The sequence below is a fragment of the Chiloscyllium plagiosum genome, chromosome 31 (assembly GCF_004010195.1).
Source record: "Chiloscyllium plagiosum isolate BGI_BamShark_2017 chromosome 31, ASM401019v2, whole genome shotgun sequence".
Lineage (NCBI taxonomy): Eukaryota > Metazoa > Chordata > Chondrichthyes > Orectolobiformes > Hemiscylliidae > Chiloscyllium > Chiloscyllium plagiosum.
Window position 1 is genome coordinate 38,059,577 of NC_057740.1, and position 27,819 is coordinate 38,087,395.

Genomic DNA, 27,819 nt, shown 5'->3' on the forward strand with positions numbered 1-27,819 from the left:
GCTGGGTGAAGATGATTTGCTTCGACAGTCAGAACTCTGGCATCCTGAGCATGAGGCCAGCTCTGCGGAGTTGGTTTCACAGCTTACCACGTGTTCCTTGTGCTGAAATATTGTTTGTTACACCTTCCCCACCATCCCCTCCACCCCCCTTTGTGGGGGTGCTATTGAAAACCTTCTGAACCTTATTAGGGGTTTTGTAATATCCTCAAAAAACAGGAACAGACTTGTTCAAGATGATTTCCTTTTCATAGATCCATGTTATTTCAATCAGATCATTATTTTCTGGGTGTTCAGTTAACATATCCTTTATGATAGATTCTAACAACCTCTTACTGCTGATGTCAGGTTAGCAAGTCTGTAATTCCCAACTATCCATTTCTTCCCATCTCTCTTAAACAATGGAGCTATGTTTTCGATCTACAGGCACCATTTCACAATCAAAGTAATTTCAAATGATGATCTGCAACTTATTCACCATCTCTGTAGGTACCACTTACAGCACTCTGGGATATGAACAGTTGGTCCCTGGGATTTGTCAACTTTCGGTCCCATTGACCTGACTCAATTTTTTTTTATCAATTCCTCATTCTCAATAGTTTCTTGGATCTCTATTGTTTCTGGGAGATTTCTTGTATCTTCTCGAAAACAGAAACAAAATAATTATTTAGTTTCTCTGCCATTTCCCATGATAAATTCTCCTATTCCTGTTTTTAATGTGCCCACTGTTGTCTTCTCTAGTCTTTTCTAAACCCAATAAATCTTTTCCTTTTTAGATATCTGTGAAGGCTTTTGCAATGCATTTATTACATTTCTTGCTAATTTAGATTAATATTCTATTCTCCCTTTCTGAATCAATTTTTGGTTTTCATTTGCTGAATTCTAAAATGCTCCCAATTCTCAGGCTTACTGCTTTTTTGGATAACTTTAAAAACCTTGACCTTTGATCTAATACAATCCTTCATTAGCCATGCTGACTCACTTTTCAGGTTAGCTTTTGTCCCTTAAAGGAATGTATGTTCATTGTAAGCTATGTATTAATTCTTCACAATACGAGCCATTTTCTGAATAGTATCATGCTAGATACTAATGTTAATGCTAGTGTTTTAATATATTTTCCCAGATCACCACAAGCAACATGTGCCTTATGCCTTCATTGTTTCCTTTGTTAAGATTCCCTGTGTCTGCGCGGGTTTCCTCCCACAGTCCAAGGATGTGCAGTTCAGGTGAATTGGCCATTCTAAATTGCCCGTAGTGTTAGATGCATTAGTCAGAGGGAAGTGAGTCTGGGTGGGTTACTCTTCGGAGGGTCGGTGTGGACTGGTAGGGCCGAAAGGCCTGTTTCCACACTGTAGGGAACCTAATCTACTTTATAACCCTAGTGTCAGATTGAATGACATCATTTTCAAACATAATGGAAACCTTTTTCATATTATGGTCACTCTTGCCAAAAGATTCATTTGCAACAAGATTATTTATTAACCCTTTCTCATTGCATAATACTAGATATACAATATTCTGTTACATCATGGATTTACCAACATTCTGCCCTGGTACCACGTACACATTCCAGGATTTCATCCTACACAGTATTGGTGCTCATCAGGTTTACCCAGTCTATACAGGGATTGAAACCCAATGTTTGCTGCATTGTTGCTTGTATCTCTAACTTCCTAATATACACATTTACAAATCAACCCATTCAGAAATGGTATTACTCACCTCTAGAGCAGATAGGAGTTGAACCAATTCTCCTGGCTCAGAGTGAGGATGCTGCCAGGTGTGCCACATGAGCTCTAACTTCCTGATAACTCCCTAACTACCTTGCCTTACATTACAACTATTGTTTGGTCGCCTATAAACAACAATACCTAATGTTTGAAACAAAAATAGAAATTGCTCGAAAAGCTCAGTAGGTTTGGCAGTATCTGTGGAGAAAAATCAGAGTTAACATCTTGTGTCGAGTGACCCTGAAGACCTGCTGAGCTTTTCCAGCAATTTCTATTTTTGTTTCTAATTCACAGCATCTGCAGTTTTTTTTGCTACTCACTGCTGTTTATAGGCCACCAAATAGATTTTAAGTCTCTTTCTTCTAGCCTAAAGATTCTTTTTCATTGATGTACTGATCCCTGATCCCGTTCTTTATCATCAGTACCACATCAACGTGTTTGCATCTTTTTCATTACGTTCTTAGATGTCGATTATCCTTAAACATTCATTTCTCAGTCTTGGTCACCTTGCAGGGATGTCTCCATAATGGGATTACATCACATGCAGCTTGTGTGATTTCTTATGTAAAATACTGCTGTTGTGTATATCATTGGCCGTACAGTACTTTGTGAAAGATGCAGTAAGTGAAGTCTATCAGACAGACTTTCACTGCAGAAAGTGGACTTTTAAAAGTTAATTAATAGTTTAAAATTAATTGATGTCCAATTTTGAAATTTCTGGACACCTTGTTCAAAGAACGGACTGTTCTGTCCAATGCTTGATGGAAGTTGATCCAACCACTAACACTGCTATATGACCTATGCTCTGAGTTGGCTCTCTGTGGTTTTTCAGCTGCTGCCAACAGGCAGTTTGAAGCAGTTCCTTGTAAAGAGATTTCAATGCAGAGCAAAATGTATCAGCCTCAAAGCTAAAGCTTTGGCTCCAAAAAGATTTAATCCCAGATCGTTTTTAACCATTTCAGTTGCATTTGGAAAAAAGTAGAACAACATTCAGGAGTGATTGATGGCTGTCGTTTCCTAGTATATAGTCTCACTCAAGTGGTGTTCCTTGAAACTAAAAGGCTTGTGATGCCATTCAGCTCATTGTTATCTGTGTCATCTCTGCCCAGAATAATCCCAAACTACGTTAATGGTCCCAATCTCTCCCATTAGACTTTCAGCACTTGAAAATTATATCCTCTGTTCAAATCCCTTCATGGCTTCACACCTCCTGACCACCGCCATTCACAAACCCATGTGGCCTCCTCCAATGTGGAAATCTTGTCCATCCACAATTTCCATTGCTCCATCATTGCCAGACCTGTGTTCCTCTGCTTGGAGGCTCCAGTCTCAGCAATTCCTGCGATACCTCTCTACATCTCTACCTCCCTTTCAAACTATTAGAAACTCCTTAAAACCTTCTTATTTGAGCGATCATGTGGTCAATGTCCTACGATACTTTTGAGGGCAAAACATTGAATGTTTTCAGGAAGGAGGTAGATGTAGTTCTTAGGGCTACGGGAACAGGAGACTGAGCTGCATGATAAGCCATGACCGTACTGAATGACAGAACAGGCTTCAAGGGCCGAATGGCCTACTTCTGCTCCTATTTTTGATGCTTTTCTTTGTTGAAGTAGCTCACTGATAAATTGTGTTTGATAATGCTCTTGTGAGACACCTTGCTATGTTAAAAGAGCTGGATAAGTTCAAAGTTTGTGCGAAGATTTGTAGCTCGGGTGCTCGTTGTTGTGGTTAGCAATCCGCATACATGAACATCAACTAACCACGAAACGACACGACCAGCTATCCTTAGTAGCCACACACGCAGACAACAAGCAACATGAATTCAACTGGGACAACACTACTATCATAGGGCAAGCCAGGCAGAGAACAGCCAGGGAATTCCTAGAGGCATGGCATTCATCCACAAACTCCATCAACAAACACATCGACCTGGACCCAATATACCAACCATTACAGCGGACAGCTGAAACTGACAACTGGAAGCGGCAGGGACAGACCACTATAAACATCGGAGGAAACATCAAAGAAGCGCTTCGCAGGAGGCTCCCAAGCACTGATGATGTCGCCTAGCCAGGGGACGAAACGTTTGCAACAAAAACTTCCAGCTCGGCGAACAGAACCACAACAGCTGGATAAGTCCACAATAAAATTGTTGCATTAAAGAACTTCATGCACGGACAACCTGAAAAATATTTTGTCTTCATCTCCCCACTCACCTTTAGTGACAATTTTAAATTTATGCCTCTTTGTTATTAATTCTCAAATCAGGTAATCTTTGCCAATTCAATCTATCAAAATCCTTCATCGTTTTAAAAGTCTTCACCAAATCCCCACTTCACCTTCTAGGGAAGAGTTCCAGAGTCTCAAGCCTATCACCATTATGGCATTTTCCTGTTCTGAAATCTCTATGTTTCCTGTTTATGTAAATTATTGAGAACACATCTATGAGTAATTGAAGCTGAAACCTGGGATCAGACTATCTGTTATTTAGCAATAAGGATCACCAAACAGCTTTTGTTTATTCACTTATTCACCAGGAGGAGGATCATTGCCTCACAAGGACTCTGACCTCGATTTTAGTTTTTAAAAAAATCCTTTGTCATAATGAACCGTACTCATTAGCCTCTGAGGCAAAACTTCATCTTCCAGTAATGATATCATTGTATTAGGTAAGTTAAAGATCTTTCATCACATGGAGTAGATATTGGATAAAAACTGAAAAAAAACTGTGTATGCTGTGAATTCAGCAATTTCTGTTTCTCTGTGGGGTGAATCTCTTGCAGAGTTGTCTTGGAGCTGAGATGACTATCCTCTAACAACCATCTTCCTTTGTGTCACCTATGACCCCAATCAGCAAAGAGTTTTCACTTTGATTTCTATTCATTCCAGTTTTGCGATGCTTCCTTAATAGCATAATCAGTCAAATTAGATGTCTGGTTTGCAGTTCAGAGTGATGCTAACAGCACGGGTTCAATTCTACAGCAGCTGAGGTTGCCATGAAGATCTCTCCTTCTCAACCTCTCCCTCACCTGAGACCTGGAGACCCTCAGATTAAACTAACACCAATCACCTCTCTCTAATGACAGAACAGCTCCATGGTTTTCTGTGACAATACTAATTTACTTTAATTGTCAAATGCAGCCTTGATGTTCATGTCACTCTCACCCATGAAAAGAAATGCTCTTGTCACTAACATATGCAGCCCACTTGATTGGCATCAAATTCAGAAGCATCCATTCCTTCCATCACCAATGCTCAGTAGCAGCAGTGTGTACTCTCTACAAGATGCACTGCAGAAATTCACCAAAGATGCTTAGACAACACCTTTGAACTCACCACGACTTCCATCGAGAAGGACAAGGGCAGCAGGTACATGGGAACACCACCACCTGCAAGTTTCCCTCCAAGCCATGCACCATCCTGATTTGGAAATATACCTATTACTGTCACTGGGTCAAAATCCTGGAATTCCCTCCCTAATGTCATTGTGGATCTATCTACAACACATGGACTGCAGCGGTTCAAGAAGGCAGCTCACCACCACCATCTTAAAGGCAACAAAGGACAGGTAATAAAGTGCTGACCAGACAGCATTACTCAGTCTCACAAGTGAATAAACAAAAGCTGTTTGGTGATCCTTATTGCTAAATAACAGATAGTTTGATCCCAGGTTTCAGCTTCAATTACTCATAGATATGTTCTTGATAATTTTCTTAAACGGAAACAATAGAGATTTCAGAGCAGGAAAATACCATTATGACGATAGGCTTTGGACTCTGGAGAGAAGGAGGAAGAGAGGTGACCTGATCGAGGTATACAAGATAATGAGAGGAACGGATAGAGTCAATAGCCAGAGACTTTTCCCCAGGACAGGATTGATTGGCACAAGGGGTCATAGTTTTAAGATATTCGGAGAAAGGTATAGAGGGGACGTCAGAGGAAGGTTCTTTACGCAGAGAGTTGTGAATGCATGGAATGCGTTGCCAGTTGTGGTGGTGGAAGCAGAGTCATTAGGGACATTTAAGCGACTGCTGGATATGCACATGGATAGCAGTGAATTGAGGTGTGAGTAGGTTAAGGTATTTTATTTTACATTAGGATTAATGCTCGGCACAACATCGTGGACTAAAGGGCCTGTTCTGTGCTGAACATTTCTATGTTCTATGTTCTATGTTCTATGTTCTATGTTCTATGTTCTATGTTCTGTGTTCTATGTTCTGTGTGGGTTTCCTCCAGGTGCTTTGATTTCCTGCCATAGTACAAAGATGTGCAGGTTCGGTGGATTGGCCGTGCTAAATTGCACCATAGTGTCCAGGGAAGTGCAGATTAAGTGGGTTAGCCATGGGAAATGCAAGGTTACAGGGATTTGGTGGGGGAGGGGTGTGGGGGTCTGGATGGGATGCTCCTCGAAGAGTCAGTGTGGACTTGATGGGCTGAATGGCCTGCTTCCACACTGCAGGGATTCTGTGATTTTATGAGCAAACAAACATTCTCATGTGACACATATATACATGCACCCACACACCTACCACCATCTACCCCACCGTACACACACACACGCACTCACACATAACCACAAACACGCACACACACGTGCGATCACATGGACCCAGTGCACAGCTGCAAACTACAAAGGCAAATGCTGTCACATGGACTGGTCCATGTTCCTCACACACAGTGACTGTGCTGTTTGCTGAAAATCTAAATTTGGAACGATTAGGCTTTTCGAAGCTTTACAGGAGTTGTTTAATAAGAACTCTATAAACATTTTAAAGCAAACACAGCACTGCGGTGAACTCAAGGCACATTGCACCACCTTGGATTCTCACTGCGGAAGTGCCCATCCTGAGCGTGCTCCTCCTCTGACAGAGTTTTACACAATCAGGGCAGCAGTGTTCTTGCTCCAGAGGTGTCAGGAGAGGAGGCAAGAAAGAGAAATTGTACATGAGTTGACTGTAGGGAGATACTTGCACACCCCCCCACCACTGCCCCTTCCAGAGCTGGGTGAGATTGCCCATGGGTGACTGTCTTGCCCCACCAGAAACTAAAGCCCTTAAGTGGACAGTTATTGGAGGCAATTGGAGAGATGGATTGGGTCAAAGGGGTGGCCTTTGAAAGCCTTGTCCCTACCTTGCCTTGTCCCTGACACCCCTCACACCGCATGACCCCTGACATGTAAGAAGAAACAAAGGATTTACCTTCCCACCACTGGATCCCTCAAGGAGGATGTCTCCAACAGTGGTCTTTATAATCCTCTGATTTGCCGACTATGTCAGATTTTCACTTGAGTCAGATTCCCTACAGTGTGGAAACAGGCCCTTCGGCCCAACAAATCCACACCGACCCTCTGAAGAGTAACCCACCCAGACCCGTTTCCCTCTGACTAACGCACCTAACATCATGGGCAATTTAGCATGGCCAATTCACCTGACCTGCACATCTTTGAGCACCCAGAGGAAACCCACACAGACACAGGGAGAATATGCAAATTCCACACAGACAGTCACCCAGTGGTGGAATTGAACCCAGGTCCCTAACGCTGTGAGGCAGCAATGCTAACCACTGTGCCACCTGGCAATCCAGTTCATGAGAGATGAGGTCTGCGATAGGACAAGATACCTACCTTGGTGCTTATCAGCTCTGATTGGAGGACAATCGGTTGAGTTATCTGGGAGTGGAATCAGTTAGTTAGTCACCACCTAAACCATGTTCTGGAAGCTCCTTGGATGCTGCCTGAACTGCTGTGCTCTTCCAGCACCACTAATCCAGAATCTGGTTTCCAGCATCTGCAGTCATTGTTTTTACCACCTAAACCATGCACCATCCTCACTTTTAAAAAGAAAGGGCAATCCCTCCCAAGTAACAGGACTGCACAGACCATTCAGCCCCTCCAGCCTGCTCTGTATTCAGTAAGATCATGGCTGATTTCCGACCTCACCTTTACTTCCCAGACTTAAATTCACATCCCTTCATTGCTTTAAAATCCACATACCTCCAAACATTGAAAGCTCAAGGCTTATGATAGCCAGCCTGAATCTGATTTATGTTAGCTCCTCTACATTCTTCTGTACTCAGAAGTTGTGACCTTCACTTTACTATCTCAACAACAATATAGAAGAAAACATAGAACATATAGAACATAGAACATTACAACACAGTACAGGCCCTTCAGCCCTCGATGTTGCACCGACCTGTGAAATCAATCTGAAGCCCATCTCACCTACACTATTTCATCTTCATCCATATGTTTATCCAATGACCATTTAAATGCCCTTAAAGCTGTTGAGTGTACTACTGTTCAGGCAGGGCATTCCATGCCCCTACTACTCTCTGAGTAAAGAAACTACCTCCAACATCTGTCCTATATCTATCACCCCTCAATTTAAAGCCATAATGTTTCATTTGGCAGCATACATTTCAAATCACAGGACAGCTGGATAAACATCAGTACAGATACAGTCAGTATCACAGTGCGCTGTGGGAAGAGGTGTTACTAAGTGACAGCATGAGGGAACTGGATTAACATCAGTAGAGATACAGTCAGTAACACAGGATGCTGTGGGGAAAGGGGTTACTGAATAACAGTGTGCGGGAACTGGATAAACATCAGTACAGATGCAGTTAGTAAGACAGGGTGCTGTGGGGAAAGGGGTTACTGAGTGACAGTGTGAGGGAACTGGATTAACATCAGTACAGATGCAGTCAGTAAGACAGGGTGCTGTGGGGAAAGGGATTACTGAGTGACAGTGTGAGGGAACTGGATTAACATCAGTACAGATGCAGTCAGTAAGACAGGGTGCTGTGGGGAAAGGGGTTACTGAGTGACAGTGTGAGGGAACTGGATTAACATCAGTACAGATACAGTCAGTAACACAGGGTGCTGTGGGGAAAGGGGTTACTGAGTGATAGTGTGAGAGAACTGGATTAACATCAGTTCTCCCCAAGGAATGGTCCTGGCCCATATAATGAACAGATTCTCTTGTTAGTAACTAATTGCTATTGTAGAGGGTAATGCTATGGAGTTAGGGGTTCAAATCTCCTGAAAGCAGGCAGTAAAATCCGAATTCTGTAAAAGCCTGGAATTAAATGCTAGCCTAATGATAACTGTTATACTGTTCTCGATTATTGTAAAAACCCATCTTTCGCTTTAAGGAAGGAAATCTGTGATCTACATGTGACTCCAAACCCACAGCAATGTGCTTGATAATTCACTGCCCTTTGAAAATGGCCCTCACTGTTCCCATCAGATCACTCAGGGCAATTGCCACCCAGGTTGATAGTGCTGTTAAGAAGGCATACGGTGTGTTAGGTTTCATGCGTAGAGGATTTGAGTTCCGGAACCGCAATATCATGCTGCAACTATACAAAACGCTGGTGTGGCCACAGTTGGAATATTGTGTACAGTTCTGGTCCCCATATTTCGGGAAGGATGTGGAAGCATTGGAAAATGCTGGTGTGCAGGGAAGGTCTTATGAGGAGAGGCTGACAGACTTGGGTCTGTTCTCATTGGCAAGCAGAAGGCTAAGAGGGGATTTGATAGAGACATACAAGATGATCAGAAGCTTAGATAGAGTAGACAGTGAGAGTCTTTTTCCTAGGATGATGATGTCAGCCTATATGAAGGGGCATAGGCGCAAATTGAGGGGTGATAGATTTAAGACAGATGTCAGAGGCAAGTTCTTTACTCAGAGAGTAGTAAGGGTGTGAAATTCCCTACCTGCCAATGTAGTTAACACAGCCACATTAGGGAGATTTAAACAATCCTTGGATAAGTTCATGGATGATGGTGGGATAGTGTAGGGAGATGAGCTGAGAATAGTTCACAGGTCGGCGCAACATTGAGGGCTGAAGGGCCTATTCTGCGCTTTATTGTTCTGTGTTCTATGTTCTAATTAGGGATGGCAATAAATGCAGGCCCAGCCAGTAATGCCCACGTCTCGAGAATAAATGAATAAATAACATTAAGAGAAATCAGAGGTGAAGTGCTCCTTTGTGACGCAAGTTCTAATAATTGTAATGTTCCTGGAAGTCTCTTGCTGCTGGACAACAGCTCTCAATATCCTGGACCCTCGGTCTTACACATTTGAACTTTTTGAGATGCAGTGGCCAAAAGCGACGGTTTAATATTTGCGTAAGTGTGTGATAAGGTTGGACACTGTCTTGGAAACGCATCCAGAGTGGGGCGAAGGCAGGGAGGCGAGATTAAAAGGGAAAGTACTGGAAATCAATGGCAGGTCCAGCATCTTGTGTAGGAACAGGGTTTCTGGAGGGGGGGCAGGAGAGAGGTTCAGCCTTTCTTGATTTCTGGTGAACCACCTTAACCAGGACTGTGGGCGCTATCAGGGTCACTGCCGAGGGCCCTGCCTAGGGCAGTGGGGTCTCTCCCCCTGCCAGACATCAGCAGCCACCAGGAGGTGCAGCACCTCCAACACTCCCTATTTGCTCAATCACAGCATATGAAGGGTCCATTCAGCCCGTCGGCTCTGTTCCAGCAGTTATTGAATTTTCCTTTTGAAAGCTGCAAATGAATCTATGTCTCCAACCCTTTCAGGTCTTTCAACACTTCCTGTCTGTGTGGAGTTTGCCCGTTCTGCCTGTGTCCCCGTGTGTTTCCTCCGGGTGCTCTAGTTTCTTCCCACACTCCAAAGATGTGCAGGTTAGGGTGGATGGCCATGCTAAATTGCTCTTAGTGTTCAAGAATTTGCAGTCTAGGTGGATTAGCCATAGGAAATGCAGGGTTACAGGGGTAGGGTGGAGGGGTTAAATGTGGGTGGGATGCTCTTCAGATGGTCAGTGTGGACTTGATGGGCTGAATGGCCTGTTTTTACATTGTAGGAATTCTAGGGACAGGCAATGCACTTCCAGATCATAACAACCCTTTGTGTAGATAGAATTCTACCCATCGCTGTAAGCACATATTTTATTTGCTTCATCTGTTTTTTTAATTCACTTTCCGCAGAATGCAAGCAATGCTCACAGGAGTTTCCCCGAGGGCAGGAGCGATCTCTCCCAGCTTGCGTAAACATCGATAACCGGTCCAACTCACTGAGTGAGGTGGAGGAGATGTACTTCAACAGGATGGCTGAGGGCAAGGCAAGTGTTACCTGCAGCATTCATGGGACTCCTTACACTGGCTCAGTTTACAAAAGCCATATGTACAAGATTGGTTCATAGCTGTAAATTGTATTTATACCCTGCCATTCATGTGTTTATTTTTTGAGTATAATTACTGTGAGAAATTGAGGCAGCCATGTTTTATATGGAAAGCTTTCAGAAGCAGTAATGTAATCGTTATCAGCCAAACCTGCTTTGATGGTGTTGATTGAGGGATGAATATTGGCTGGGACACTGGCTTTTCCTCTTTAGTGATATGGGATGGTTTCTAAACTTTTGCTAGAACACTGGTGGATTTTTAAAGTTTAATTCAGATGACAAACACTGCTCTCCCTCTGTACTGGGTGGTCATTGCGGATTTTGTGCTTGCGTTTTTGGTGTAATAGGATTATGAGTCGATGGGAGACTGCTACCCACTGCACAGTTGACATTTCCTATTTTGGTATGTCTGCTATTTGTGGTCTATCACGCACGGAGCTCAGAGACGATAAAGAATGAGGCCACTTCTACAAAACGTCTGGTTGAGGGGCACAGGATAATAGGATCAGGATTTAAAAACAGAATTCAGTTCCCCAGGTTAAACCTGAGAATACGACAATAGAATCAGGAGTCAGCTATTTGGCTATATGAGCCTTCAAGCCTGCTCTGCCATTGCACACAATTATGGCTGATCCATCACTTCACCTGCCCCTCTCAACTCCACCTCTATATCCCTTACCTCACTTCAAACCAAATCTCTATCCAGCCCATCCTGTCATATACACACTCAATGACAGACAGTCAGTTGGGTAGAGAATGTCAAAGATATTCACTCCATGATGAGTGAAGGACTCTCTCCTTACCTCAATCCTAAATGGCTGACTCCTTCTTCTGAGATTGTTGCCTCTGGTCCAAGAACTCTCCAGCCGGCAGAAACTGCCTTTTGGCTTCTACCCTATTTAACTCTCTGAGAGAACGATATGTTTCATTCTACAAGATTCTAGGGAGCATTGCTCATGTAAGAAATAGGTAGACTTCTAGAAACTATAAGTATCAAGAGGAATGCGGAGACACAGAGAGAATATGGCATGGACTAGTCTCTATTATGTTAAATGGTGGAGTGGTCTGAATGGGCTGAATGGCCTACTCCTGCTCCTATCTTCTATGCTTCTTTACAATATCTCTTCAAAGCCATACATCGTGTCCTTGTGTTGGGATTGTAAGGAACCATAATCCACACAGGACCATAAGCATCTCTCTCCATTGTGGGGAGGCGAGTGGGGGAGGGGGAGAGAGAGCAAGACAGGGAGACAGAGAGAGACACTAGTGGTTACGTATACTTTGGTGGGTAACACCCTAGAGGCCTGGGGAAAGCTGAGGAGGCCAGGCCTCCATGAACAACCACAAGGGAAATTGAACCCCAACTTTTGGCTTTATTCTGGACCACACTACAGTCATCTGACCAACTGAGCCAACCACATCCCTCTTGGCATTGAAGTTACAAAACTTAGTGGCTAATTGGGAGGCAGAGAAACACAAATGCTGTGTTGTTAAGATGTTTGAAGAGTTGGACAAGTGGTAATAAAGTGAAACCATTCGTGTCTGCTGGAGGTGCTGGGAACCATCTTGAAATTTCAGCCAGGCCATTTTAGGGTGATGTTAGGCAGCACGGCGGGTAAAGTGGAGTTTTAAGGTTAAGGCACACCATGGCTTCAATGAATAAAAACTGAAAGAACTGTGGATGCTGTAAATCAGAAACAAAAACAGGAATTGCTGGAAAAGCTCAGCAGTTCTGGCAGCATCTATGGCAAGAAATCAGAGTTAGTGTTTCGGGTCGAGTGTGATCTTCCCTCAGAACTTCAGTGAATGTTGGGACAGGCTTGAGGGGCTGAAAGATCATCTCCTGTTTCTGTGACACAAGAGGTTTTCTTTTATGGGGCTTGGGGAGGGGACCGGTCTATTGTAAACTCAGTTCCTCTGTCTGGGTTGCTGTACCTGGGCGGCTGTCCAAGGAACAATCCACATTTGCAAGCAGCAAATTGTTGTGGAAAGGAAAAGGTTTTGGGAGCTGGTGTCTCAGAAACACAGTCCCAACATTGTCCAGAATCTTGGCCAGACCTCGAAGAGAACTTGAAAGATTATTTTCTTTTGCATCTAAATTTATTTAAAAATGGCACTTTTCTACAACAGAAATGACGTGTATTTATACATATATATACATTTTTAACATAAATAACAGAAAGAAATAATTGAATGCAGCATGTTTCTTACCCAAGGGCAGTTCGACAGTCATGACTGTTTCCTTTGAGATGGGACACAAGATTGATAAAAAATGAAATGCAGATGTTCGTTCTTCTTCTCTGAAACACTGTAAATGGTTGACATGCGTTTAAGGCAAGTGTAAGATTGTACAATGTTCTAAGACTAAGGTCAGAATTCACGGTATTAGCTACAGATTATTAATCCGGAGAACAAGGTAATGTTCTGCGGACCTGGGTTCAAATCCCGCCAGGGCAGATGGTGGGATTTGATTTCAATAAAAATCTGGAATTAAGTGTCTGATGCTGATGATTGATTGATTTATTGTTGTCATATGTACCGGGATGCAATGAAAAGTGTTGTTTTGCGTGCTATACAGGCAGCTCGTACCATACAAAGTGCATCAGGGCAGCAGAATAGAAAACAAAATATAGTTTTATAGCCGCAGAGAAGGTGCAGAGAGAGAGATCAGAATTAACATTCCAGAGGTCTATTCAAATGTCTGATAAATGTCTTTTAGGGAAGGAAACTTCCGTTCTTACCTGGTCTGGCCTACATGTGACTCCAGAACCATGGCAGTGTGGTTGACTCTTAACTGTCCTCTGGGTAATTAAGGGTGAATAATAAAGGCTGGCCCAGCCACTGACAAGCACATCCTGCACTTAAATTAAAAGCAAGGACCAGGGCACCAGGAATAACACTCCTGTTCCAGGAAGTTTTGCATCGACCGAAACAGGTATAGGGGCAGTTGGTCCATCATCTCTGCTGAGAGATAGCATGTTCCAGAATGCAGCAATTTTAGTTAGTGACTAGACAGACTGGAGTTGTTCTCCTTGGGGCAGAAGAGACTGAGAGGGGACATGATAGAGAATGTAATCCATGACCAGGGCCATAGACAGGGCTGATGGGAAGAGACGTTTCCGTTGGTGGAAGGATCAATGACCCGTGGGGTCAGAGAGTTAAGGAAAGGGTTGGAAGGTCTAGAGGAGATGTGAGGAAGATTTCTTTTCCCCAGAGGGTGATGGGAATCTGCCTGTAAAGGTGGAAGAGGCAGAAACTCTCAACATATTTAAGAAATATTTAGATGTGCACTTGCAATGGCTGGGCAAAAGGGCCAAGTGCTGGAAATTGGGATTAGAATGGTTAGGTGCTCATTTATGACTGGCATAGACTTGATAGGTGCTTTTTTTGTGTTTTAGATCTCTATGACTCTCTTCAGAACCATACTGGAGTATCAGCCTTAATGTTTGTGCTAAACCCCTGGAACTGGTGTTGAACTAACAACCTTGTGTGTATTGAAGACAACTGAGTTACCAGCTGCTTTCCCACTTAGAAGCTTTTCATTGTTAATTTGTTTTTGTTTGACTTCTGTACACCTCACAACTTTTCTGGTCAAAGTGCTGGACGGTGGCAAGGAGGGGCTGGTTCTCAGATGCTCCTTCAACCTTTGTAGAAAGAAGCACATCCTTCATCTGCAATATTCACCCACCAGCGCACACCCAGCTCCCAACCACACTGCCAGGTAGTTATCCAGATAGCTCACCTGTAATTGCAACTGACTCTGTGAAGATTAAATCCCTCAGTATCTCATTGGAGTATTGGCTGCAAACATGTGCTTAACTCCCTGAGCTAGATTGGAACACGCAGCCTTCTGTCTCAGGGATAAATGATTTGAGTATCACATTCTCTTAGTACAAATTCTAACTTGTTTCTTCCAATAATCTCTGCAGGATGACCCTTTCCTGGATTATGATGACTCTGCAACAGATGCCACCAGCAGTACAGAGGATATTCCCTCCTTGGATTCGTCAGTGCAATTAAGTTCAATGACTCTCAGGGATCCTAGACTTTCCCGGTGTCCAGTAACCAGTAGTTCGGAAGATGTTACCAGGGTAGACACTGTTTCAGGTTGCCCAGGGCAACTCGGCAAAGTTAGAAAAAATAATGTTGTCACTCAGCTTACAGACTGCTGTCCTTCACATGAAACCATGGAAAATAAGAATCCTTCCCTGCTTCTGAAAACCAGTGGGTGTGGTTTGACGGAGGGAGATGGAGTGGATCAGAATAACAGTGCATCTGATCTTGAGAATCTATCAGATGGCGAAGATCAGGATTCGTTACCTTTGCTAATCAGGTCCATGTCCTGCTCCAGGAGGCACAGCTGGGAAGGCCCTTTATCCCCTACAGCACTTGGAGACGTGAGGAGAAGGTATATTCATGAAATAATGGAAAACTGGTTTTAATGATAGAGATATTTTAGTTATACAGATATCTGACCTAACCTCTCTCTTGGATTCTGTACCAATGTTCCCTGTAAAGCTTTAGATAGCAAGTTAGCAATGTTCGCCTGATGGCCAATATCTGACAGTGTTGTGACAGGGTAAACTGGCAGGTCTGGGGGCACGCAGTGTTTCTACTGCTGGCTAGCTCAGTTGGCTGGACAGCTGAGTTGTAATGTAGAATGATGCCAACTCAATGGATTCAATTTCTACGCCAAGTTGAGGTTATCATGAAAAACTCCCTAACTCAAGCTCACCCCCACCTGAGGTGTGGTAACCCTCAGGTTAAGCCACGAGTCCTCTCTCACTAACGTTGAGAGTAGCCTGGTCTGGTTCAGACAGTGGTGACTTTGCCTTTTTACAGCTGGGGGCAGAAGCTCCAGGTTTGTGTCCCACCTCAGAATCTGACGGCCTGTGCATCGTTAACATGGGGGCGGCACCTTGGCTCAGTGGTTAGCACTGCTGCCTCACAGCGCCAGGAACTGGGGTTCGATTCCAGCCTCAGGCGATTGTATGTATGGAGTTTGCACTTGTGCCATGAATGCATGGGTTTCCTTTGGATGCTCTGGATTCCTCCCACAGTCCAAAGATGCACAAGTTAGGTGGATTGGCCATGCTAAATTGTCCAGGGAAGTGTAGTCTGGGAGGGTACACATGAGAAATGTAGGATTACAGGGATAAGGTAGTGGGGTTGGGTCTGGATGGGAAGCTCTTTGGAGGGTTACTGTGGACTCAAAGGGCCAAATGGCCTGTTTCCATATTGTAGGGATTCTAACACTGGTTGATTATAAATCTGTAAACCCCTCTGATACAGCAATGGCAGGCAGTAAGAAAGGGAGAGCTTCCTCAACAGCCACCCCCATGTTAATAGACTCTACACATCGGTTCTTGTCATGAGCCAGCCCTAGGCTTCTTCTGAGAGATTATCACAAATAGTTGATCCCATGTGAACAAGCTCAGTCGGTGTAACTCTGAGTCGTGATGCAAGGGTTGAGGTGCTGTGTAGACTTTTTAAAGCTGAATAGAGTTATTCTTTCCCAATCAATCTTGGATAACACCCAACCCTAACTAACATAGACCTATGAATGTTGGAAGATCTCCCAAGGTGCTTTGCAAGGAAGTGAGCACATGTAATTTTGCCTCAGGCCAAAAAGAAAGCATTTAAATCGTAACTTTCACACCTACTCCCTTGAGCAGATGTTGAACTATTGTTAATGAGATTAGGTAATTAATCCATAAGACCATAAACTATAAACAGAACTATAAATTAGTAGAATACAACAACAGAATTAGGTCATTCAGCCCATAATGTCTGCTCCACCATTTGATCATGGCTGATATATTTCTCAACCTCATTCTCTTGCCTTCTCCCCGTAGCCCTTGATTCCCTTACTCATCAAGAACCTATCTATCTCAGTCTTAAATGCACTCATTGAATTGACCTCTACACCTTTCTGCAGCATTGAGTTCCACAGACTCACCACCCTTTGGCTGGAGAAATTCCTCCTCATCTCAGTTCTAAACGGTCATCCCTTCACTCTGAGGTTGTGCCCTCGGGTCCTAGTCTCTTCCGCTAGTAGCAACATCTTCTCCATGACCACTCTATCCAGGTCTCTCAGTATTCTGTAAGTTTCCATCAGGTTCTTCCTTCATCCTTCTAAACTCCGTTGAGTACAGACCCAGAGTCCTCAGTCATTCCTCACATGATAATCTTTTAATTCCCAGGATTATTCTTGTGAATCTCCTCTGGATGCCTTCGATGCCAACACATCTTTCTGTAATACTGGGCCCAAAACTGCTCACTGTGTTCCAAATGCATTCCGACTAGAGCCTTATACAGCCTCAGCAGTACATCCGTGCTCTTATAGTCTAGCCTTCTCAAAATGAATGCTAACATTGAATTTGCCTTCCTAATTGTCGCCTGAGCCTGCATGTTAACCTTTAAAAAATCCTGAACCAAGTCTCCCAAGTCCCTTTATGCTTCAGATTTCAGAAGTCTTTCCCCATTCCTGCCAAAGTGCCTAACTTCATACTCTCCCACATTCCATCTGTCACTTCTTTGGCCACTCTCCTAGCCTGTCCAAGTCTTTCTGCAGCCTCCCTGCTTCCTCAACACTTCCAATCCCTCCCCCTATTTTTGTGTCATCTGCAATCTTAGCAACAATGCCCTCAGTTCCTTCATCCAGGTCGTTAATGTATAACATGAATAGCTGTGGTCCCAACCCTGACCCCTGTGGACTCCTCCAGTCACCAGCTGCCAATCTGAAAAAGACCCATTTATCCCCACGCTCTGTCTCCTGCCAATCAACCATCCTCTATCCAGGCCAGTACCTTGCCTCCATCTTAAATGGCAGCCTCCTGGGCAGCACCTTGTCAAAGACCATCAGGTAATCCAAATAGGTCATATCCGCTGGCTCTCCTTTGTCTAATTTGCTCCTTACCTTCTCAAGCAATTCTAACAGATTTGTCAGGCATGACCTCCCTCTGATGAAGCTGTGCTGACTCAGCTCTATTTTACTTTCAAGTGCTCTGCAATATCATCATTAAGAATGGACTCTAAAATCTCATCAATGACCGAGGTCAGGCAAACCAGCCTATAATTTCTTGATTTCTGCCTCTATCCCTTCTTAAACAGGGGTGTTACATTTGTTATTTTCCAGTCCTCTGGGACCATCCCTGAATCCAATGATTCCTGAAAGATCACCACCAATGCCTCTACAATCTCCTCAGCTATCTCCTTCAGAATTCTGGAGTGTAGTCCATCTGCTCCAGGTAATTTATTCACCTTGAGCTTCCCCAACACCACCACCTTAGTGATGGCCACTCCCCTCCCCTCTGTCCCTGACTCTCTTGAAGTTCTGACATGCTGCTGATGTCTTTCAATGTGTAAACTGATACAAAGTACCTATTCGGTTCCTCCATCATTTCTTTGTTCCCCATTACTACTTCTTCAGCCTCATTTTCCAGTAGTCCAATGTCCACTCTTGCCCCTCTCCTACCTGTAATTTATCTAAAAAATTCTTGAAATCTTCTTTTATAATTCCAGCTTATACTCACGTTTTATCTGTTGCCCCCTTTTTGATATTTTAGTTTTCCTCTGCTGGTTTTTAAAGACTTCCCAATCCTCTGGATTCACACTGATCTTCACCACATTGTATGCTTTTTCTTTTGCTTTAATGCTGTCCCTGACTTTCCTTGTCAGCCCTGATTGCCCCATCCTCCCCTTAATATGTTGCTTCTTCTTTGGGATGAATTTCTGCTGTGCTCCTGAATTACCCCCAGAACCTCCTGCCATTGCCGCTCCGCAGTCTTCCCTGCTAGGCTTCCCCTTCCAATCAACTCTGGCCGGCTTCTCCCTTATATCTTTGTAGTTACCTTTGACTCAATTGTGATACTGTTACATCAGCTTCCCTTTCTCTAACTGCACAGTGAAGTCTGTGTGAAGTGTAGTCTCTGTTGTAAGGAAGGGAAACATTACAGAAGGCGATACAAAGACCAAACACTCCATGAAAGAGTAAGGGATTTAAAGGAAGACAGAGGCAGAGATATTTAGGGGAAAAAATTCAGGCTTTAGGGTCTTAACAGCTTAATCCATGGCAGGGAATGTTCTAGAAATCACACTGAGTAAGAAGGCAGAATTAGAGAAATACAAAATCCTTTGTCTTGAAGGATTTAAGATCTGTGGAGAGAGAAACAGAATTAACGTTTCGAGTCTGGTCTGACTCTTCCTCTGAACTCATGTTGGACTCAAAATGTTCACTCTGTTTCTCTCTCCACAGATGCTGCCAGACCTGCTGAGATTCTCCAGCACCATCTGTATCTAGTTGAGAATTTTATATGTTAGGTATTGGTTGACAAGGAGCTATTGTAGATCAATGAGAACAGGAGAATGAGAACCAAGTTTTAGTGCATTTCAGGACATTCAACCAGGGTTTTGTAAGACCTAAAGTTATTGAGAGGTGGAAAGCCATGAGATAGACACCAGAATGGTCAATTCTGAAGGTAACAAACACTTGGATGAGATTCTTTTATGTACTGGAGCAGAGTGGAGGTGGGCAGGAGGTGGTCTTGGTGCTGTGGGGAGGGGAGAATATGAGTTCAGAAGTTCCGTTTAGGGTCAAATAGGAAGCTAAGGTTGTAAACAGTCTGGATCAGCCTGAGACAGAGTTCCAAGAAGGGAAAGGAATTACTGATGATGGAACAGAGTTTGTGTTGGGACACACCATCCTCTCATGTCAGCTTTGTACAATAATGAGAAATTCTATTTGCAGTGAGGATGGGGACATCTTGGTAGACCAGCATTTATTGCCCATTCCCAGATGCTCCAGAGAAGATGGTGGAAATGGTGTCTGCAAAAGGTTGTAAAAAGCAGGGTCAACTATTACCACAGTGTAGGAGTCCTGTCCTTGAGTCAGACTGGAGCTGTGTACAATTGCCCAGCTTAACACCACCCTCACTGTCCCTAATTAATTATTACAGGGTGAAGAGCTCCCCCTGGTTTGTTATCCCAAAGTATCTGATCAGTAAAAAGCCAAAGTCCCATTTGGGAAATGTTAGCCTGCACATGTGGGTGGCAAAAGCTAAATCAATCTTCCGATGTTGCCAAGTGACGTACCTGATATCTCCCACCTGGTATCTTTCCCACAAGTGGAGCAATGGAGGGGAAAATGATTTTTCTTTTGTAACACAAGCCAGTCTAATTGTGAAATTATAAGCAAATGGGACAAGTGCAGCGTGAGGTGCCAAGTCCCAAGCAGCAGAGGCAAAAAAAAAGTGTCCGGATGAAAATTAGCAAGAGATCAAGCCAGAAGATGCAAGAGGAAACGTCTTTAACAGAGATTTGTATCTCTGGCAGGTCCTGGAGTCACGCAGGGACTGAACAGCCAAAGGCTGTGGTTTTCTCTTCAATGTTTTCATTTTTCTACAATGTGGAAAATCTCTCCAGAGCTATCAAGACAAATATCTGGGATTATTTTCAGTTTTTGGTTAAAATGCAATTGGTTTTGGAAGGTGTGAGCACCCATTTGTCACTGAGCAGTAATTGGCCAATCTCAGGTTGGCCCTCAGTTGGAGCAACTCAGTGCCTCTGGGGTAGTGGTTCAAGGGAGGGGCTCGATGTTTGTACATCTTGGGATGGTGGGAGTTGGTAGAGAAAGGGAGGCAACCCCCTTGACCCTGAGAACTTCTGTTGGGGAGCAGACACATGTATAGATTGAGTGAGCAGAAGATTGACATATATGGTGATGCCTCTGCAGTCGATTGGCGAGAGGTGAGGGAGTTTAAATTTGTAAGGTCTGCTTCGGGTTTAGGTGAAACATTCAATTCTTCAGCTTTAAGGAGTGGATATTGTTATTTCTGAGCTAATCCTTACAACACATGAGCAAAGCCCATGTAAAAAGCTTCCAAGCCAGCTCATCCTGGATTTGCAGGATTGAAATGTCAGCTTAATATCAGAAATAGGAATTTTCCACCGTGTAATAACACCTGGCCCAGGCCCAGTCCCAGACACTGATGTACAGTCAATGACAGCAACACTTGATTCAGCCTTCTAGCTGAGAGCTGTGTCAGTGAATAAGCTTCACACTTGCCCAGCAGAGTGCTGCTCTGTCTGTGTATCGTGATCCACTGGGCAGCCCAACCCCAACCCCAACCCCAACCCCAACCCCAACCCTCTCCATCGCCCAAACCTTTCCTACATACATACATACACATATACACACAATGTATTGAGATGGACAGAGAACTGTTTGCAGACAGGAAACAAAGGGAGCAATCAGAGTTAATGTTTCAGATTGAGTCACCTTTCCTCACAACATTATTCATTTGAATGGCTGGCAGAGGGACCAATGGCATTAATGCTCGAGACCCCAGCTATGCACAATATATGTTAATGACTTAGATGAAGGGATTAAATGTTATATCTCCAAATTTACAGCAAACACAATGGAAGAGTGAGCTGTGAGGAAGATGCAGAGATGTTTTAATTTGGACAAACTGAATGTGGGCAAATATGGAACAAGTTGCAGTGTAATGTGGATGAATGTGAAGGAACCACTTTGGTAGCTACTACAGGAAGGCAAATCATTGAATAACTACAAATTGAGACCGGGGGGGAGGGGAATGTGATAAAGTATATTTTTGAAACAAAAAAAAGAATCTGTGGCAAGGCCTGAGTGTTCTTGTACACCAGTCGCTGAAGGGCTGTGCAGGTGATGAAGACAAACTATATGTTGTTAAAGATCACACAACACCAGGTTATAGTCTAACAGGTTTATTTGGAAGCACTAACTGATGAAGGAGCAGCGCCCTGAAAGTTAGTGCTTCCAAATAAAACAGTTGGACAATAACTTGGTGTTGTGTGATTTTTAATTTTGTACGCCCCAGTCCAACACCAGCTCCTCCAAATCAAACCTATATGTTGGCCTTCATAGCAAGAGGATTCGTCTACAGGAACATGGATGTCTTGCTGCAAGCGTACGGGGCTTTGATGAGATGACACCTGGAATATTGTGTGGAGTTTTCATCGCTGTATCTGAGGAAGGATATTCTGATATAGAGGGAGTGCAGTGAAGATTTATCAGACTGATTCCTGGGATAGCAGGACTGACATATGAGGAGATGTTGAGTCAGTTGTGATTATATTCACTGGAGTCCAAAAGAATGAGGGATAGATCTCACAGACACTTATACATTTCTAACATGACGAGACAGGGTGGTTGCAGAAAGGATATTGCAGATGGCAGGGTACCAGGGATATACAGAACCAAGGATCATAGTCTAAAGATACTGGGTAGACCATTTAGGACTGTAGTGTCTTCATCCAGAGAGCAGTGAGCCTGTGGAATTCACTACCAGAGGAAGCAGTTAAAGCCAAAACATTAAATGATGACAGGAAGGAGTTGGATAAATAGCACTTGGGGTTAAAGGGATAAACAGATATGGAGGAAAAGCAGTAAAAGATGTTGAATTGATTGATCAGCTAAGGTCATATGAAAGGCAGAGCAAGCTGGAAGGGCCAAATGGCCTAGTCATGCTCCTATTTCCTATGTTTCTATGTTTATATCTGCAGCCTACTATATACACAGAAGCTGTTATTCTCTACTGTATACAGTACACAAAGACTGCAGTCCCCTATAATATATACAGAAGCTGTTATTCGCTACTGTACACAGTACACAAAGACTGCAGTCCCGTACAATATACACAGAAGCTGTTATTCTCTACTGTATACAGTACACAAAGACTGCAGTCCCCCATAACATACACAGAAGCTGTTATTCTCTACTGTATACAGTACACAAAGACTGCAGTCCCCTATAGTATACACAGGCTGTTATTCTCTACTGTATACAGTACACAAAGACTGCAGTCCCTATAATATACACAGAGGCTGCTATTCTCTACTGTATACAGTACACAAAGACTGCAGTCCCCTATAATATACACAGAGGCTGCTATTCTCTCCTGTATACAGTACACAAAGACTGTAGTCCCCTATAATATACACAGAAGCTGTTATTCTCTACTGTATACAGTACACAAAGACTGCAGTCCCCTATAATATACACAGAAGCTGTTATTCTCTACTGTATACAGTACACAAAGACTGCAGTCCCCTATAATATACACAGAAGCTGTTATTCTCTACTGTATACAGTACACAAAGACTGCAGTCCCCTATAATATACACAGAAGCTGTTATTCTCTACTGTATACAGTACACAAAGACTGCAGTCCCCTATAATATACACAGAAGCTGTTATTCTCTACTGTATACAGTACACAAAGACTGCAGTCCCCTATAATATACACAGAAGCTGTTATTCTCTACTGTATACAGTACACAAAGACTGCAGTCCCCTATAATATACACAGAAGCTGTTATTCTCTACTGTATACAGTACACAAAGACTGCAGTCCCCTATAATATACACAGAAGCTGTTATTCTCTACTGTATACAGTACACAAAGACTGCAGTCCCCTATAATATACACAGAAGCTGTTATTCTCTACTGTATACAGTACACAAAGACTGCAGTCCCCTATAATATACACAGAAGCTGTTATTCTCTACTGTATACAGTACACAAAGACTGCAGTCCCCTATAATATACACAGAAGCTGTTATTCTCTACTGTATACAGTACACAAAGACTGCAGTCCCCTATAATATACACAGAAGCTGTTATTCTCTACTGTATACAGTACACAAAGACTGCAGTCCCCTATAATATACACAGAAGCTGTTATTCTCTACTGTATACAGTACACAAAGACTGCAGTCCCCTATAATATACACAGAAGCTGTTATTCTCTACTGTATACAGTACACAAAGACTGCAGTCCCCTATAATATACACAGAAGCTGTTATTCTCTACTGTATACAGTACACAAAGACTGCAGTCCCCTATAATATACACAGAAGCTGTTATTCTCTACTGTATACAGTACACAAAGACTGCAGTCCCCTATAATATACACAGAAGCTGTTATTCTCTACTGTATACAGTACACAAAGACTGCAGTCCCCTATAATATACACAGAAGCTGTTATTCTCTACTGTATACAGTACACAAAGACTGCAGTCCCCTATAATATACACAGAAGCTGTTATTCTCTACTGTATACAGTACACAAAGACTGCAGTCCCCATAATATACACAGAGGCTTTTATTCTCTACTGTATATAGTACACAAAGACTGCAGTCCCCTATAATACACACGAAGGCTGCTATTCTCTACTGTATACAGTACACAAAGACCGCAGTCCCCTATAATATGCACGGAGGCTGCTAATCTCTACTGTATAAAGTACACAAAGACCGCAGTCCCCTATAATATGCACAGAGGCTGTTATTCTCTACTGTATACAGTACACAAAGACTGCAGTTTCCAATAATATATACAGAAGCTGCTATTCTCTACTGTATACAGTACAAAAAGACTGCAGTCCCCTATAACATACACAGAGGCTGTTATTCTCTACTGTATACAGTACACAAAGACTGCAGTCCCCTATAATATACGCAGAAGTTGCTATTCTCTACTGTATACAGTACACAAAGACTGCAGTCCCCTATAACATACACAGAGGCTGTTATTCTCTACTGTATACAGTACACAAAGACTGCAGTTTCCAATAATATACACAGAAGCTGCTATTCTCTACTGTATACAGTACAAAAAGACTGCAGTCCCCTATAATATGCACAGAGGCTGTTATTCTCTACTGTATACATTACACAAAGACTGCAGTCCACTATAATATACACAGAGGCTGTTATTCTCTACTGTATTTAGTACACAAAGACTGCAGTCCCCTATAATATACACAGAGGATGTTATTCTCTACTGTATACAGTACACAAAGACTGCAGTTTCCAATAATATACACAGAGGCTGTTATTCCCTACTGTATACAGTACACAAAGACTGTAGTCCCCTATAATATACACAGAGGCTGCTATTCTCTACTGTATACAGTACACAAAGACTGCAGTTCCCTATAATTTGCACAGAAGCTGTTATTCGCTACTGTATACAATACACAAAGACTGCAGTCCACGATAATATACACAGAGGCTGCTATTCTCTACTGTATACAGTACACAAAGACTGCAGTCCCCTATAATTTACACAGAAGCTGTTATTCTCTACTGTATACAGTACACAAAGACTGCAGTCCCCTATAATATATACAGGCAGTTATTCCCTGCTGTATACAGTACACAAAGACTGCAGTTCCCTATAATATACACAGAAGCTGTAATTCTCTACTGTATACAGTACACAAAGACTGCAGTTCCCTATAATATACACAGAAGCTGTTATTCTCTACTGTAAACAGTACACAAAGACTGCAGTCCCCTATAATATACACAGAAGCTGTTATTCTCTACTGTATACAGTACACAAAGACTGCAGTTCCCTATAATATACACAGAGGCTGATATTCTCTACTGTATACAGTACACAAAGACGGCAGTCCCCTATAATATACACAGAAGCTGCTATTCTCTACTGTATACAGTACACAAAGACTGCAGTTCCCTATAATATACACAGAAGCTGATATTCTCTACTGTATACAGTACACAAAGACTGCAGTCCACTATAATATACACAGAGGCTGTTATTCTCTACTGTATACAGTACACAAAGACTGCAGTCCACTATAATGTACACAGAGGCTGTTTTTCTCTACTGTAAACAGTACACAAAGACTGCAGTCCCCTATAATATACACAGAAGCTGTTATTCTCTACTATATACAGTACACAAAGACTGCAGTCCCCTATAATATGCACAGAAGCTGTTATTCTCTACTGTATACAGAACACAAAGACTGCAGTCCCCGATAATATGCACCGAAGCTGCCATTCTCTGCTGTATACAGTACAAAGACTGTAGTCCCTTATAATATGCTCAGAGGCTGTTATTCTCTACTGTATATAGTACACAAAGACTGCATTCCCCTATAATATACACAGAGGCTGTTATTCACTACTGTATACAGTACACAAAGACTGCAGTCCCCTATAATGCACGGAGGCTGTTATTCTCTACTGTATACAGTACACAAAGACTGCAGTCTGCTACAATATACACAGAAGCTGTTATTCTCTACTGTATACAGTACACAAAGACTGCAGTCTTCTATGATATACACAGAAGCTGTTATTCTCTACTGTATACAGTACACAAAGACTGCAGTCCCCTATAATATACACAGAGGCTGTTATTCTCCACTGTATACAGTACACAAAGACTGCAGTCTTCTATAATATACACAGAAGCTGTTATTCTCTACTGTATACAGTACACAAAGACTGCAGGCCCCTATAATATACACAGAAGCTGCTATTCTCTACTGTATACAGTACACAAAGACTGCAGTCCCCTATAATATACACAGAGACTGTTATTCTCTACCGTATACAGTGCACAAAGACTGCAGTCCACTATAATATACACAGAAGTTGTTATTCTCTACTGTATACAGTACACAAAGACTGCCGTCCACTATAATATACACAGAAGTTGTTATTCTCTACTGTATACAGTACACAAAGACTGCAGTCCCCTATAATACACACGGAGGCTGCTATTCTCTACTGTATACAGTACACAAAGACCGCAGTCCCCTATAATATACACAGGCTGTTATTCTCTACTGTATACAGTACACAAAGACTGCAGTCCCCTATAATATACACAGAGGATGTTATTCTCTACTGTATACAGGACACAAAGGTTGCAGTTCCCTATAACATACACAGGCTGTTATTCTCTACTGTATACAGTACACAAAGACTGCAGTCCCCTATAATATACACAGAAGCTGCTATTCTCTACTGTATACAGTACACAAAGACTGCAGTCCCCTATAATATACGCAGAAGTTACTATTCTCTCCTGTATACAGTACACAAAGACTACAGTCCCCCATAACATACACAGAGGCTGTTATTCTCTACTGTATACAGTACACAAAGACTGTAGTCCCCTATAACATACACAGAAGCTGCTATTATCTACTGTATACAGTACACAAAGACTGCAGTCCCCTATAATATACACAGAAGCTGCTATTTTCTACTGTATACAGTACACAAAGACTGCAGTCCCTTATAATATACACAGAGGCTGTTATTCTCTACTGTAAACAGTACACAAAGACTGCAGTCCCCTATAATATGCACGGAGGCTTCTACTCTCTGTAATGTACACAGAGGCTACTATTCCCTATTGTATGCACAGTGGTTGGTATTGTATATTATATACACAGAGTGCACTGCTCACTTTTATATACATTGAGGCTTCTTTTCTCCACTGATATGCTTATGAGCTGTCATCCCCTAAAGTCTACCCTGTATATCGATTGGATATACAGGGTTTGCTTTTTCCTATTATGGATAGGAGCTGTTGTTCCCAATACTATTCCCAGTGTGCTATTCCCCACACTGAACACAGGGGCTGCTGTTCCCTTATAATATTCAAGTGCACACTCTCTATACGATTTAACTTCATTTCTGTTGGACAGGTTACTGTTTCTTGCCCATTGGTTCAGCCACTGAATCATTTCTCCATGGGTCTGGTATTGAGCATACAGACTGACTCCTCACTGATATGGATCAGGACAGTTACAGGAACACAAACACATAGGCAGAGACTTCAGCCTTAACCTTAGCATCCTTCTTCTGCAGAAATTATTTGTGTGTCAATATGTCCTATTCAAACTGGCAGATAAACATAGACAGCTATTATCGCTAAGAGAGAATTTGTGCTTGAATGTTGGATGGGAGATAAGAGTCCAGCAAATATGCAACTATCCATTTCTCCTTCCAAGCTTCAGCACATATCAGTTTCTTGATGTTGCAGATATGAGAGCAGCTAAATACAAATGTATGAATTAGAGAATAAGTAGGCCATTCAGCCCCTCGAAACTGCTCAGC

General features: G+C 42.7%; 1 protein-coding gene across 7 annotated transcripts in view; it reads left to right on the forward strand.

Annotated features, from left to right (window-relative positions):
- arhgef18b (rho/rac guanine nucleotide exchange factor (GEF) 18b) overlaps nucleotides 1-27,819 on the forward strand; it is a 202,642-nt gene that overhangs the window by 58,716 nt on the left and 116,107 nt on the right. For all 7 annotated transcript variants that reach the window (XM_043721419.1, XM_043721417.1, XM_043721416.1 and 4 more), the window contains exons 2-3: nucleotides 10,690-10,823; nucleotides 14,813-15,291. In XM_043721419.1, coding sequence (XP_043577354.1) covers nucleotides 10,794-10,823; nucleotides 14,813-15,291 — 509 coding nt within the window. In that variant the 5' untranslated portion in view covers nucleotides 10,690-10,793. The remainder of the gene's footprint in view (nucleotides 1-10,689; nucleotides 10,824-14,812; nucleotides 15,292-27,819) is intronic.